General features: G+C 37.4%; 3 protein-coding genes across 4 annotated transcripts in view; 1 reads left to right on the top strand and 2 right to left on the bottom strand.

Annotated features, from left to right (window-relative positions):
* The window catches only part of LOC124409808 (roundabout homolog 2-like), a 211,441-nt gene extending 204,764 nt beyond the window's left edge, over positions 1–6,677 (top strand). Inside the window, exons 6-11 of the mRNA XM_046887662.1 lie at positions 62–342; positions 421–933; positions 1,068–1,298; positions 1,390–1,728; positions 1,832–3,527; positions 3,625–6,677. Of these exons, the coding sequence (XP_046743618.1) occupies positions 62–342; positions 421–933; positions 1,068–1,298; positions 1,390–1,728; positions 1,832–3,527; positions 3,625–3,803 (3,239 nt within the window). The 3' untranslated portion in view covers positions 3,804–6,677. The remainder of the gene's footprint in view (positions 1–61; positions 343–420; positions 934–1,067; positions 1,299–1,389; positions 1,729–1,831; positions 3,528–3,624) is intronic.
* A 1,333-nt stretch (positions 6,678–8,010) lies between these two features.
* Positions 8,011–9,832, bottom strand: LOC124409813 (selenoprotein S-like). Its single transcript, XM_046887669.1, has 5 exons — positions 9,629–9,832; positions 9,083–9,226; positions 8,809–8,915; positions 8,472–8,613; positions 8,011–8,262 (listed from the first exon to the last, which is right to left on the bottom strand). Exons 1-5 carry the CDS (start codon positions 9,690–9,692, stop codon positions 8,180–8,182), a joined length of 540 nt encoding a protein of 179 aa, XP_046743625.1. The 5' UTR covers positions 9,693–9,832; the 3' UTR covers positions 8,011–8,179.
* Positions 9,833–11,046: 1,214 nt separating this feature from the next.
* Positions 11,047–15,945, bottom strand: LOC124409809 (kanadaptin). Of its 2 annotated transcripts, none has more exons than XM_046887664.1 (7): positions 15,841–15,945; positions 14,388–15,476; positions 13,792–14,093; positions 13,361–13,503; positions 12,593–12,753; positions 11,831–12,184; positions 11,047–11,644 (listed from the first exon to the last, which is right to left on the bottom strand). In XM_046887664.1, exons 2-7 carry the CDS (start codon positions 15,357–15,359, stop codon positions 11,156–11,158), a joined length of 2,421 nt encoding a protein of 806 aa, XP_046743620.1. In that variant the 5' UTR covers positions 15,360–15,476; positions 15,841–15,945; the 3' UTR covers positions 11,047–11,155. The 2 variants fall into 2 exon arrangements, with proteins under 2 accessions (XP_046743620.1, XP_046743621.1); XM_046887665.1 differs by having other exon boundaries at positions 14,388–15,377.
* Positions 15,946–16,579: the final 634 nt, after the last annotated feature.

Genomic DNA, 16,579 nt, shown 5'->3' with positions numbered 1-16,579 from the left:
ATTGATAAAGTTTCTAGAAAATGAATTTTTTCCTCAATACAAAATTTTATTCTCACCACAGCTCGCCCAGTCTTCGCACACTTTCCAAAAGATGAAGCGGTGAGCACAGGGTCGGACGTTTCCTTCGCCTGTGCCGCTCGTGGGGCACCAAAACCCTCGATATTCTGGACCCGGGAAGGGTCGCAGGAATTGATGTTCCCGGGCAACGTTTATCAAGGACGTTATACGGTAACAGAGGACGGAAGTCTGAACATAAAGAAGGCTGTTCGCAAGGACGAAGGTCACTACGTTTGCAGTGCGATAAGTCAAGCCGGAGCCAGTACTGCCACTGTCTTCCTTGAGGTTTGTATTCCGATTTTCCCGTCCTTCAGACTCTCCAATGTGTGCTTCATGCTTCTAACGCGTTGCATGCGTGAGTAGGTTACATCCGCCGAAGAATCTCCTCCGCCAATAATAGAATTGGGACCAGCGAACCAAACTCTGCAGCTTCAAAGTACCGCCTCACTGCCATGCCGAGTTGTCGGCACTCCAACACCTCGGATTCATTGGCACAAAGATGGAGTTTTGGTGAACCTTGGAAGTCGGATAACAATGGCTAGCAACGGTACTCTGTTCATCAACGACTTGCAGTCGAGCGACGCCGGTCTTTTCACCTGCATCGCCTCTTCGGAATCGGGAAACACGTCGTGGTCGGCAACGCTGAGCGTCAGCACGTCCACGTCTCTGCATCGGACACCTGACATGTCGGCATTACCCCAAAACCCAAGCAAACCAAGAATTGTTAACACCACGAGCAACTCTGTTACCCTCACATGGAGTCCTGGACACGAGGGACAGAGCCCGATCATCGGATACAACATCGAGTACTTTAGCAGCAATTTGAACACTGGATGGGTTGTTGCCGCTACGGGAATCACTGATGACACGTACACCGTAAGTTCTTTATGACCCGCTTTTAAACCCACCTCCAACGCAGTCGTAACATCGCTTGATGACTAGTTGGAGCTAATCTATCGTTAAACTGATACATGACTGCCATAAATCACAAACTAACAATTTCGTCATAGGTAACTGACCTGAAACCGGATACCAGCTACGTCTTCTTAGTTCGTGCCGAAAACAGCCATGGTCTCTCATTGCCTGGGCCACTTTCAGACAGCGCTCATACAACCAGCGTCAATCAAAATTCCGTCCCACCAATTGTATTGATACGAGCCAGGGACCGCTTGAACAGTGAAATTTTGCACTTGAGAGAAGTTCAGCCTCTAACTAGTACTGCCGTAAAAATCATGTGGGATGTGAGTATACTAAGAATTTTGTCCAATCATTAATGGTAACGAAACTGTGATTTATTTTCTTGGCAATACATCACACTCGCGTTTCTTTTAGATTCTTGGTGCTGCAGATTTGGTGGAAGGCCTCTATATACGTTATCGTGAGGTTTCTAATAAACCTGAATATCAGATGGTCACCGTTCTAAATGCTGGTGCTACGAGTTATGTGCTAATAAATCTGAAAAAATACACGCAATACGAATTCTTCTTGGTGCCATTTTACAAAACAATCGAAGGAAGGCCTAGCAATGTTAAGCTTGCGACGACTTTGGAAGATGCCCCGACTGGAGCCCCGGAAAATGTTCATGTCGGCATGATCAACATGACTTCAGCGTTCGTCAGATGGTCGCCACCCCCCAAACCGGAACAAAACGGGCAGCTTGTCGGATACAAGGTAAGAAATGTTTATTTTTGTCTCTTGTCTCTTCGGTGCCATTAGCCTTCGACTACTTTCTTCAGCAGTCGTCATTCCAACCGCATGTGCATTCGGTTTACAGATACAAATCAAGAGCAACAGCAGCAACAAGATCCTTGGTCAGATGTCGTTGAATGCTTCAACTACGTCTGTAATCATAAACAGTTTGACAACTGGGGGTCTTTACACGGCACGAGTTGCTGGGCTGACACGCGCTGGCATGGGTCCCTTTTCTGGACCAACTCTTCTCAATATGGATCCCGGACAACTGACTCAATTACCCCCGAGAACTGACCCAAGTCATGGGGGGATATCTGTGGTGAGGGAAACGTGGTTCCTCATCCTGATGATCGTGATGGTGTTCGCCATCTTCGCTGCTCTCCTAGGTGCGCTATACATGAGGAGAAGACAGGCCATGAGCAAGCAACTCGGACACTTGAACGTGCCCGTGGGTACGGCCAACGACATATGCCAGTTGAACAAAGATACTTTATGGCTAGATCGCGGCTGGAAACCAACGAGCACACTCCAAAGTGCGAACGACAAGGACTGCGAGACGAAATTATTAAATAATCAACAAATGTTGGCACCTGGTGTCGTGGCGATTCCCGGCTCGGAATACGCTGAAGTGAATCTGACGACGTTTTACAACGCGAGGAAACAGCTCCAAGCTCCGCCAGAACCGTACGCAACAACAACGCTGTGCGTCGGTAGTCGGAGTCCCGACTCCATGGAGAATAGCGGACAGAAATCAAACTCTAGCGACTCTTGCGTCAAGCCAGACTATTCGAGTTTAGATTCTAACCAGGATCACAACAAGTCAACGATGTCGCCAAGCAGCGACAATGCCAGCAGTGTATACACCGACGAGAATATGGAAATTCAGAGAAGACCGCAGTACCGAATCCCCCTGAACGATACTCAGCCGGGTATGCCGAACTGGTGCGACATGTTACCGCCTCCTCCGGAGCACCCGCCACCCCCAGGAACCTCACTTTCAACGAGGATACAGGCGCCCGCGGCCGCTTTTAGTCCACATTTGGCTAAACGAATCGTCCCGAATGACCTGGATGGTTCGGCGTCGGCAAATTCACAGAGTCCGCCAACTCCGCCTGTGAGAGTAGGCAACAGTTATTCCCCATCGCCTACGCCGTGGAACGGTCACGGATCAATCGAGGGGGCGAACCACGGAAACCTTCCGCAGGGAAGGTACACTACTTTACCTCCACAGACGAACCCCCCACCCGTCCCGTCTTTCCCGCAAGGCTTCAACCACTACGATTACAAAAATCAAGAGAACGAATATGAGAGCGGATCGGTAATATACGGTCACCAGAATGGACACCCCGAAGATTATAGAACCCATGACAGCTTCAATCGTACGAATCATCCGAACTCACATCTGGATCATACGACGTTAAACGACGAAGTTTATCGACACAACGAGGAGATGTTTAGAAACGACAATCTTTATCAGCCGGATAACGACGAGTGGGACAGAAAATCGTGCGACTCAAACACGCACTCTGACATGTGCTGTTCCTGCTCGGAGTCCAGCTGTCTGTACGCCGACACCATGGAGTACAACAACCAGTTTGCTCCCGGGTGCGCTCACAACAGGGGCGGATCCAGGAACAGGAGCAACAGAAGCCCAAGGAGACGGACCAACAGACCACCGTCGCCGACTTACAGCAGTGACAGCAATTATTCCTGCATTCCTCAGAGACAATGCGGGTCCTCCAACTCCCAGGAACATCACAGGCACAACCGTAGCAAAGGTAGGTTCAACGGAGTACCAACGTCATCTCGGATTGCAGATGTGTTTATTATCCGTCGCACTGAAAATATAATCGACTGTTTTATTAATTTTTTCAGACAAGGTTCCTGGCTTTCCAAGAGCGAGTGGTTACCCCCAGCACAACTCGTCGGCCTCCAACACGATGAGCAGCTCGGGTAGCCAGAGATACAACAAACTGAACAGCGTTTTCCTGGGGGCGAATAATCCCATTGCTCCATCGGAGTCCAACCGACTGAGCGATCACCGCGAAAGCTAAACGACATAAACTACCGGAGTTTGAGCGAAAAATGTGTGGTTGTGTAAGGTCAAAACGATTATTGGTGGAACCATTGGGTTTAATAATTCAACTTACAATTAGATAAGGACTTTTACCATTCAGCAGTTACTAGTAACTCACGAGTAACTAGCGAAATTGATTAAACGAATTTCACCGATTGTCAATAGTCGAATACCTCGCGTAGAAACAGTCTCTGTATCCGAATGGTTCCATGATTTAAAAGTGACTATTAAGAGATATTCTTTCCATTCTACCTTCCTACGTTTGAAGAATCAAGCTTTCTAATATTCTTCTTACGGGTGGAATTTCGAAGGTTTATGCAAACGAGCGTTAAGTTATGATGAATAAAATGAACAATAATAAATAGCCTCGACTTAATTTTAGTATTTCACAATGGGATTGTCCATTGGAAAATCTCACAAACATTTCAAAGTAATTACATTTGTTACGCTAACTTATAATTATTTTCCCAGTAGAATTTTAAGTACTAATATTATTTTTGGCTGGCGATTTCTTATTAAGTTTAATTTAAGATACGCTCGTAGTAGTAAGAAGAAATACACACAATAACGAAGCCCAACACGCCGAGTGCTTTAAAAATTATTCGAAATAATTGACACGCGAGAGCATATAAATCTCTTCGTTGTGAGAAATTTTCATAGACTGATCAAGATCTGAAAGAAATCCACAATTTATGTTTCGTAGTAAAGGTGGATTTCCGCATAACTTACTTAAGTACCATTGTTGAGAATGTGGAATAAGTACGAGGGAAAAAGGAGTAATGCCAATATCTAAGCAATACATGAATAAAACTTGAAAAAATAGTTTCAACAGAAGACGTGCGTATTGTTGAATGCTTTTATTTTATAAATATGAAGTTTTCTCCCATCCAATATTTTTAATTTTACACCTAACACGATTATGATTGTTGGAATTTAGGTACCTTGACAAGTTTCAAGATGACTTATAATTCCAAAGCAATTTCTATACAAGTTATTATACTATAGCCTCCTTATTATTTCATGTAACTGAACAGCTACTGTAATAATGGATAAAACTTTGATATGTGTAACGAGAAGGTGGCATTTATTTTCAAAAACGTGTACATTCTCAACTGCCACGAAAAATAATGGATATTATTTTCGATATAACGTTCCTAACTCGTAAGGAAATTAAAAAATAATTTTACTAAAATGAAGTAATCAACGTGTATCTCTTCCAAAACGAATATACTTATAATATAATATATTATAAAATATTACGGTAACAATAACGATGTAAGTGTATAATCATATCAGATGGTTTTTGTATACATTGTACAAAGTTGATTAACAAGTTTAGTCATTAGTATATAATTAACACATTAATTATTATTATTATTAATATATGCGCCGTAGTTGTTAAGGGATATGAGGTGTATTATGTAATCAGTAATGTGTATAAGCGTGTCCTGACAGATAAGTGAGAATGTGAGTACGATGTTAAAATGGTACATTTTACCACATGATACATTCATATTTTAACAGTTTTCTAAATACCAATACATATGTGGCTGCACCTTGTGGTAAATGGACCATAATACACATATATATCATTAAAAAACACACATACATTAAACGAAAAAACCATGTGTTTTTTGCTGGTAAATTTTTTGTGAATATAAACATATAGTTTAACTAATGTATAAGATGTATTCTGCAGTTACATCCAGTGTGGTTTCATATGAAGAAAAAATAATTAGTGATTAAAGACAAGAACACTAGGTAGGCGATAGATAACTTTGAAGCCATGTAATCGCTCAAACTCAACATAACTAATCAATTACTGTACTAGTTAAAAGTAACTAACTGTCCGATAGACACTATGGTCTCTTTATTGAACGAAATGCTTAAGAGATCTAAAAAATTCAAGGTGAAAATCTTTTTACTTTGATAGCGATTATAATCACTGCCGAATTTTTTATCGTGCTCGTAGAGCAACGCTACAATTTTAGTTGATTGGTATATTCTACTCATTAACAATAAAAGATGAACTCTTGTTGAGGATCATCGACTTTCCGATAGTCGGTGCAGACAGTTATTGACTCGTAAAAAAATTATAAATTTGAGTTTAAATAAAAATTAGAAACAAAAGATTCATTTCCTTTGTCACGTCAAGTATTTCGAAAACTGTCATCTACGCGTATTTCAGTGAAGAATAGACGTAGTAAGTATCTATTATCGGTGCAGTAACTTGTAAATCGTAAATGTAATGAGTGCACGTTCGTAAAAATCCATCCAATCAGAGAAAAAAAAAATACATTTAGAAATGCTCTTGAAGCGTTTAGTTTAGGTTTCACGCTAGAGGACGTCAACACCGTATAGAGATTGCGAAAGAATAGAGTTTCAATCAGGAGAAATAGCTAGGAAATATACTTTAATAGAATAGCCCCTACCATGATGTTATCAAATTTAAATAACTTTCCACGGCCTTTGTAAATTTGTATAAGGGGTTGCATGGCCACAACTTTTTTGAGGTAATCTTTGAAATTACTTCAAGACATTGTGGCTGTGACGCAAAATGAGAAACCATCGCCTCAATGCAAATAAGGGAGAATAATGTATTATTTTTATAATTTGCTGTCTTTGAAAGGTTGAAGCGATGGTTTTACTGTTTTGTTAAATAGATATGATTAAACTCGATAGAGTAAAAGTTCTGTCAAATCAAGCCTTGCGGTAAAACATAACTCGCACACAATTGGTGGGTCTCTACAGGGCTCATCATACTAACGTTAAAAAACTTAAGTAATGTAATCTGTATTTTTAGAGTTATTCAGCCAAATTTTGCCATCAAATATAAGTCCTGTGAATTTTGCGCAAATTGTTTCATGAGACGAACATTAGTATGTATTCAATTATCTTTATTTCACTACACCCACCGTTATTTTTAAATTAAATTTTATAAAAATATAATTTTTGACACGAATGCGCTCCATACAGCTATAGAATGTTCAAAATTCATGGAACTATTGTAAAACTATGATTATAAATTATGCCTGGCGACTCGCAAGCTAGGGGTACATAAAAATAATCCATATCATTGTAAGAAGTTGAGAAAAAATTTAGTACGGATTGCTGAAATTTATGGTTGATTGTTTGTAAAAGGGCTACTGTAATTACTTTGCGAGATTAGCTCGTAAGTGTAATCAAAGGCTGATAAGTGTTTTTATTTTTAATTTAAACAATTTATTTTCTTTTTTTTGATCTTACCTTCATTTTATTACTTTACACCCTGTATATATTACGAAAGGATAATAATGTGGATGTTTCATATAGATAATAATTTATTTATTATTAAAACGGTGATCAATTATTCGTTAATGATTGACGGTAACAACCTTTTATAGTTGCGACGGTTAAAGAAACATGTAACTGTGAAAATACACACACAACATGCATACATACACACACGCCCGCATACACATACAAGAATTGTAGATAATTTATAACAATCGCTATTGTCAAGTACTACGTATATATATCACTGCATATTATACCGATAATGATTAATAAAAGTAATGTTAGAAAAAAATCGTAGTTACCGTTCATCATGTTAAATCGAAGGTCAAGAAACCGACGTCGACTTTTACATTCTTTTCTATCAGGCGTAAATTAGCGCAGGTATGTAATATAAATATAATTATTTAAATTCTACTATTCAAACTTACCAAGTACGAAACCAATATAATACAAGCAATCAGCTTAGTCGAAAATTTGACTATTGTTGAAAGAACAGCACAATTCTACAAAATTTTAACAGCCAAGAACAGAACGAAACCATAAAAAATACCTACTTTGAACATAAGACAGCTCATGCACAGATAATGAACAAAAATAATCATGTTGGAGGATTTTTTACACCGCTTTATTGCACTTAGGTTACAAATATACAATAATTTGATCAAATTAAAAACTAGAGTGTATCCTATTCAGAGTTAATATGTTAGATTCTGAAACTGTAGTGAAATTCAAGTTAGAATACAAATTAAGTAATCAAGCAGTAGTTGCTTCATTTCGTTTAGTACAAATTCATAAAAATCTAAAGATCTAACAAAGCAATAACAAAAAATTTTACATAAATTATCAGAAGAGTCGCCTAACTATTTAAATTCATGTCGTATCAAAAAAAGAACAAGTAAGAGCAGTTACCTGTAGTTTATTATGTTTGATTTGTTAAATAACCACCATATACCGAAAAATCGATTAAGTAATATTACTTTTAAATTGATATAATTAAAATCAATTGCCTAATAGATCATACAACTCTTAGGTTATTAATTGAGTTCGTGTAATAATTTATGTCTAAAAGTGTGAGAATTAACCGCAACCACCTTTTCCACAGCAACTTCTTTTCGGTGCTCGATACCCACGACTGGTTTCACCCATTAGCGGATTGTATTCTATGAAAAATAACAAACATTTAGATACCAATTACACGAAAAAATTATTGTTGAGTTGCCGAAATATCTATGCTTCGTAATCATGAATCATTATGCATATTAATGCTGAATTGATTGAATACTTCTGTCTGGAAGAAAAAATACAAGCTCGATTCTCATGTATATTCATATCTAGGATAACTGTTTCGAATTAGAATGTACATATTTACCTGATTTGAGTGACTTTGAACTGGACTTTGAGCTAGGCTTTGAGCCTGATGCAGAACCATTGCCATCTGCATATCCCAATTTTTTACCTATTTCTATTCCTTCTGTAAGCTCCATCAACGCTTGCTTTTTCTTTTCGATTCGCTGTAAATGTACAATAATTTGATTATAACTAATTTCGCAACACTGTATTTGAAAGTGTAACTACTAGACAAGGTATTTAGAGTTTTTTACAACTACTATTCATTGTTAATACTGAACAAGTTAAACTGAGAAGATAGTAATGAAACAACACTTCTCCATAGTCTAGATTTATACATAAAAGTTTTAACAAACTACCTCTTGTTCTCGCTGTCTTGCTTTTTCAGCATCTTGTATATATTGAGCCTGCATTCTTAATCTTGCAGCTTCCATTGCAGTTTGTCTCTGTTGAAACATATCAGAGTCTAAGGAGAAGAGAAAACAAATATTCATTAGATTCACAATCTCAACATATGGCATCGAAATTACAGAAAATCAACTCACTGCCAAGAAATAAAAAATGCAGTAGAACGGCTCTACCTGTTACTAAAAATTCGGCTAAAGACATTGCATGACTTAAATTTGTACTTGCCTTTGTGGTATTTTGCTGAATATTCGAATTCATCTTTTTTATGTCTCCAGCTGTTATACTTTTTCTTGATATATGGCTGAAGGTAGAGTAAAACAACTATAGCTGCAACGATGTACCACGCCAATGGAATGATCGCCTCTCTCGCTAGTGAATAGAATAAAAAAGATGGAATTATAGAAATTGATGGCCTATGAAAGTCGTACAACAAGGTAGCTTCAAATCAAACTACTGTAGGCTATGTTTGCCTATCTTAGACCAATGCCTCCAATGAGAGGTTTCCTCAAGACTACGGTTTCATAGTATCATATAAATGAATACACATATGGATATAAAGACAGGAATGAGGTTAATATTAACAACAAGCAAATGTCGAATGAAGAAAAGCCTTCCGGAAAGATAAACGTACTATGTTTACGTGATTGCACATACATATTTACAGAGTCTGTGGATTTAGACAAGAGTAAAAGTACGTTAGCGAACTTAACCTAAACTCAGGCCCTAACTGTGGATATCGTAATAAAAACTGTACTCCGGTTCGATACGCACCACTTTCCATGAAGGAATATACGTCGAACATTTTGGAAGGTTTCGGGTATTGTTGCGGAACCATTCACTATTGATGAGCCTTTGACAACAGTCACGTAAATCACGTTTTACCAACGTCAGTCTAGCTTATGATGACATTCAACAACATGGCACGTCGCCATGCTTGCTTAATATCATACTGCATTTTCATCATAAATGATCGCTGGTTGCGTTCAGTTCAGATAAACATTTCAACATCTTGTACCCTTGTTTATTCTAACGGTGTGATAGAGACACAATGATATTCCCGGCTACAATATGGGGTGCATTCCGAAATTAACTGGCAGTGCTAAAACTCCCTAGGACAGAGACAGAGCTAGTCACAAATCCGACAGCGCAAGAGAGACAAAAGATCGCTGCACTGGGCACTGGGAACTAATTTCGGAACGCATCCATGATAGGAGAGTCTTGAATGCAGCCATGGTAACAGCAAAGCACAGCGACCATAAACCAGATCATGGTGAAAGGAATCCTCCATGAGTTGTCACGTTCATCAATCTATCTTATTTCATAAATAATTTGTAGCATTTACTATACACAAGCAGAGCTCTGCTGCCGCTATGGAGTGTCGCAGTGTGGCGGCGCTGCGGTCGCAAAATTCTGCCGCAGCATTTTGCTGCCCGTGAAAATCCAGCCAGTTCAGTGTCAGCGACCGTCGCGGAAACTCCGATTGGCCGACTTCTCGCTCGTCTTTTGTTGGCTGGAGTTATTGCAGCTCGTAACTGCGGGAAAATTAGAATTCGGTATATTCCAATAGTGCAGTGTTCAGAAAAAAACAAGAATATGAATGAACTTGAATTCACTGTTTAATTAATATGTGCTTTTTGAAAAGTTATATTCTTCTACGGTACTATTTGTCAACTAAACCATCAAACGGAATTTTCCTAGTGCGGTTCAAACTCGTTGTTGTGAATACTAAAATATTTCATAAATGTAGACAACATTTCACAAAGTGCTTGGTGTTTTGTGGATTATTTTGTATCAGCCCAGTTGTTAATAAGTGTAATGTTTGTGGTGATACGAACCTGCCTTACAGGGATTACTTACTACAGCTACTAAGGATATCTTCTGTAAATTCATCATCCAGGTATTTTTAGTTTATAGTCTTCATCACATTTTATTTACATGCAGTTGCAGCATATTCTAGATAAAGTAGACAATAGTGGCGGCCATGATTAAAAACAAGTGGCATAGATAAAAATGCTTCATAACGAATCCATTTATTCAACGATAAAAATTCGTTCGTATTTACAAAATGATTATGAGATATGTGATCGCAGAAACTGCAATAATCACTAGTCTTATCCTTAATTTACAGTTTTTGTGTACTATTCTCATGTAGTACACGTCTATAAATTCATAAATGAACAAGTTCCATGTAATTTGGAAACGCTACCCGACTGTCAAGTAAGCTACATTTAACGAAACGTAGGTATTATCGACGTACTTTTAGTAGTTGGCCGAATATTATACAAGAATTTCAAATGATTAATATCCAAACTTATCGTTAAGATTAGTTTTTCCGTCGCCAGTTTGATTTTCCGGAGGTACCCACATCGAATAATCCTCCTTGTACGTGTCTTGTTCATAGCCTTTTTGCTTGTCCTTCTCTGCCTTCTCCAACCTTTGCTGTATTCGTTTCTGATTTTTCCGCTTCCGTTTTTGCACCTCAACTTCTTCTCTTGTTTTATCTTCTTTTTCTAAAGACTTTGCTTCAGAGGAGCAGTCCATACGGTTTTGATCTTCATTATTTCTCTCGGATTCCCTTCTAGTACCACTTTCTAAGATACTGCTCCCAGTTTCAGTACACTCGCCATCGCCTAATGTACAACTTTCTGTCAGATTCAATTTATAAGCCTCTATTAATCTGGCATTAACAACTTCTTTTTCGTTCTCTGGTTTATCATCATCTTCATTTTCCTCATTTTCTCCGTGAGTAGCACTTAATGAGCTTCCAGCCGATTTTATATCACTTTTCTGAAAGCAATGAGTGGTTTTTTATTTACTTAATTTTTCCAGTATTGAATAGGCAACAGTTACTTTATTATTATAATTTACAAAACAAAGTTATGAATCATCAGATCTAGGGTGTAAAATGCATGAATGAGTAAAATTCAAAGTAAATCAGGAATATAAAGGACGAGTCAAGGGATTCAAACTTACCAAAACTTTGAATTTTTTCCTATTGCCAATCATGGGTAATGATTTTGCACTTTGTATGTTCTCTGGATCTGTAGATTCCAAGGATGTTTGGGGTTTTAGTGGTGGTAAATTAGCAGGCTTAGCAATGTTTACTAAATTTATCAGTCGGTTCTCCTCCTTTCGAAGTGTTTGCAATTCCATTTTCATTTTTACAATTTCACTCTTATTGAGTGCAACGGTTTTTAAATTTGACATGAATGCGTCCAGTGCATCTTCATCTGAACTTTCAGGATCCAAAGCTTTCTGTCGTTGTGCATTTCGTAGATCATTTTCAATATTCGTAATTTGTTTCGCTACTACTCTGTGTTTCTCCAGCTACAAAAGGCAGAACAGTTAATAACAGTATTTTGTGACAGCATATTTAGTGAATCCAATATCGCCTAATAACAATTCAAATTCAAAAACAGCCTAACGTCACAAATGAAGTCAGGAATTTTTTGTTTGTTCTGATGTCAGGCTCTGTGATTTAATAATTATCAACTACTTTAGCAGCATTCGTAACGTACGGCGTTACTATATTTATTTATAATTTGATTACACAATTCTCATACGGCCTAGTATACGAAGATTACTCAAGTCGCTGAACCAAAAATATTATTACGCCTATTGGGATGTAGCGAGTGAAATTCTGTTTGCCGGTCAAATGCTGAATTATGATATTCACGCAGAAAAATGAAAATCAATGAATCTCAAAAATACTGAACACTGTAAAAAGTTTTTTACCAGAGAATTGTAGGTTTCGACTGTATCTTCCAGTTTTCCTGCAATTCGCATACGCTGCAGGCGCTTCTTTTCAATTGCTCCCGTTCTATCTAGGAAATTATCTTCATCTGAATCGTAGAAGTCTTCGTCCTCCCAGTTTTTAGCCTTCCTCTTTCTTGCCTCTAAAAATGAAAGATATCGAAATTCATAACATTGATTTCATGCTGCATTTGAATGAAAAATCGATATTTCACAACTTTACGATTGTCTGAAATTCAATAAGCTGTATTGACAGAAGTCAGAATCGTATTTTCTAAACTGACTCCTTTAAATCTGTCAGCTGTAGGCCACAGTCAATATGCTAAAATACTGTATTTGGTCAACACAGGTGCCATCAATGGCAGCAACTACCAGTCCAAATGAAATGTGAAATGCTCACTGATATAGTTTCTCTATGCTTGACTGCTAAGTTGTCAAACTCATTGATAACTTTTGCCATTAACATTCATTCAAATTCTTCATTGGTATCTATGAAGAGCCTAGTTTTCTAGTCAATGTTTTTGCAAAAGAATTATCGATTTCAATAAATTTCCCAAATTCAGTTACATCTTCGAGCTGCAACAGCTTTCTCTCTGGTTCATTTTTCTTGTTTTGAGCCGTTGCATGGACTGTTACGCGCTACCAGGAATGTCACTAGTGTCCATCAAATATGTGGTTTGGGTAAATTGATCGTGACTTTGAAGTGGTCAAATTGAAGCTTCAGAATGTATGAATTGTAATTTTTTTTACCATGGTGTGCCTGTCTAAGTACTCCATGCCTATCTAAGATTCTGCAAGCTTCCAGAGCACATTGAATAACGGACTCCTTTTTTTTCCCCTTAACCAGAGCTTCTGCTCGTACAGACTTGCCAGTTATACTATCAATTGGAAGGCTGAAATACATTCAAGAATCATAGAAATACTTTTCTACACATAGGAATATTCAATCAAAAACAATCGATATTAGGCCTATTAAACAATTCAATCAAAAATAGGATTAGAAAATAAATATTATTCTCCGAACAGCTGTTGTTTCTTCTTCTACATTTTTTCAAAGCTATGCCTCACGATTGAATAATAAATTTGATTTTCTACTCTTATTATTTTTATTTTTCGAATTGTATAATGAGCCTGATTGATACGGAAACAAAATGATCCGGCACAGATGCTTCTGAACTTACTCAACCCAGCAAAGAAATTGCCCAATGCCTTTTTCCTCGGTTTGGTACTGAAGTTCGAAACCCTCTCTTTCAAACCATCCTCTTAGAGTTTTTTTTGGATCATCTAAGAACAATTCTTCGTTATTTGTAGCTGCATAAGGATTTTCGGACAGATCTGTCTCTTCATCTGCATCCTCTCCCATCCCCCAATCTATTCCTTCATTTTCTTCTTTCTCTTTTCTTAACCTTTCCTCTTCTTCTGTTCGCAGTTGTTCTTCCTTCTCTTTTCTTTGTCGCTCCTCTAATTCTAATCTCCGGTGTTCCTGTTACAAAAAACAAAATTGTATGCAACCCACTAAATTGAAATATCGAAATATATTATCAACGTTCAAGAATCGATAAACCAATAAACTAACAAACTACAACCCTACCTAGTTGTAATTATATCAAAACTATTAGTATAGCACAAAAGTGTTTCATTAATTACTTGAGCACTATGTCTGTATCAAATTCGTTATTTTTGTGCTCGAATACCATTAGTCAAATTACTTACTTCTGATGGTAGTGATGCGTTAAGAAAGTGGAAGAAAAAACAAGTGTACCAACATTTACTGTACCTTTAATTCTGTAACTGTTAATTCGGTTTCATCTTCCTCATCTTCCGTGGGTCCATGAACGATAAATTTCCTCTGGCTACATCCGAATCTTATCATATGACCACTGCGTATTCTGACATACATGTTCGGCTTCATTCGGTGACCGTTCCAGAAGCTGCCATGTGTACTTCCCAAATCATACAAATACAAACCTACTGGATTTTTCTCATCTCCCTTCAATCTATACTGAATTATAGCGTGATATCTAGAAATGGTAGGGTGAGCCAAAGGGATATCGCAAATCGGTAGTCTTCCCAAAACATAGAAACTTTTAAGCGTCAAGTCCACAGTCTCTAAAATCACCCCAGATTTTAACACTTCTAATTTATATTTTTTTTCCGGCAATCCTCCCCAGATTGGCTCTTTGTAAGGTAAAACTGCCTGCTTTTCTTTTGCTATTTCAGCGGGTGATAATGGTTTCTTTAATTTTGACTCATCATGAGCTGAATCAACTGTTTTCATGCTATTACCAGATTCCTCTTCATTATTAGACGCAGACTCTGATACTTTTGGTAAAGTCTTATCAAGTTCAGATAATACAGATGAAGCAGAAGTCAAGTCACGCAGTTTTCCTGGTTTTCCTTTCCTTGGGCCAATTAATAAGCTTGGAGTTTTGAAATTCAGTATTTTTTTATCCACCGAATTACTGGCTGAAATTTTCTGATCGACATTAATGATATTTTGCACCCCTTCAATATCCATGCTATTCATTTTCCTAACATTGTCGAGCAATGGATCTGTGGTGTCATTTTTTATGGATCCTTCTACTGCGGTGATTTTTGATTCATTGGAAATATCCAGAGCAGTCTCAGTTTCCTCAGATTCTTCTAATTTCTTTGACAGTGGTAAGCAGTCTTTGACGGCAATCATATTGACATCATTTATTTGTTCTTCTCTAGTATTGTTCAGAGGTTCACAATCCATTAGATCCATGTCAGTGAAACGAATCACCTGATAATAGATTATTCTATGTAGTTGAAGATATAGTTGCTGCCGACTTAGCTTCGCATGCAAGGTTATCCTGTTTCCGTTTGTCGAATTCCACGAGCACTAAAACCGAAAAATGATCACAGGATATTTAAAAATCATTTGCAACGTATACGAACTAGTTCTTTGACAATATACTAACAACACACAAAATCATAACCTCAATTCAACAATCAAAATGTAAGTTGATTCAATACAATGCGGAAATTTTATTGCTTTAATCAGCACTTGAATCTTATTTCTTCATCACAGAGCGAGAGAATTTATTCATTAAATATAAACGCGGTATCTAAATAAAACTGTTAGATATATGGAAGTTTAGGTTATGTATGAATTGTGATTATATTGTCCGGTATAAAGGTGGTATTCTGAACATTGTTGGCATAGAACTGACATAAAGCTACAACAAAGTAATGCTTTAATTTACCGTCACTATCAACGCTCAAATCCATCGGGCGTTTTTGGTTAAATTACAAGTAAACGTCATTTTACTTTGGTATTACGTTTATTTGCATACCATAACTTTACTTGAAATCATAACTTGGAATTCAAGCTTTCGGGCTTCTCCGGCAATCGTCGGTGCCGCGTGAATTCAAATTTTCTGATGCCTATTCTTAGGCGTTGACAGTGCTCAGATATTCGAGCTTTATCATTTATTAAGACTTTAGATTTTTAAAAACTTTTTTTACTTACTTCATTCGATGATGATTATCAACATGTGTAGCTCATTGTCAGATAATCCAGTAATATACGTAAATATGATGCGGTTAGAAATATCATTTTATTTCAAAAACAATTCAAATCCTTCCAAAAAAATCCACCAGGTACAATAACTTATTTATGCGTAATTTTGCGTAATTTTTCATTTTTGAGATAAAGTTACGTACTTAGCAGTAAGGATTAATTTCAACATTTCCTTTAGGTAAAGGTATTTTTGCCAGTATATATTTGGTCATTTTTTGAAATGAGTCTTTTGCGATTTATTATTTTGGTTCCTAAGTTCCAAAGTAAATTTTTGTCAATTGTTTGCACTACACTATACGTATGTACTTTGTGCAAGGTTTTAGCACCTAAGGTATTTTTGGGGGATTGTCCATAATAATATGGTCTAAGTTATAGTTAAGTATGTACCAGTAATATCATAAAGTAAAAGACACATCGCTCCA

Source organism: Diprion similis, chromosome 8 (genome assembly GCF_021155765.1).
Source record: "Diprion similis isolate iyDipSimi1 chromosome 8, iyDipSimi1.1, whole genome shotgun sequence".
NCBI lineage: Eukaryota > Metazoa > Arthropoda > Insecta > Hymenoptera > Diprionidae > Diprion > Diprion similis.
The sequence above is the reverse complement of the archived record's forward strand: the minus strand, read 5'-3'. Positions and strand labels throughout refer to the sequence as shown.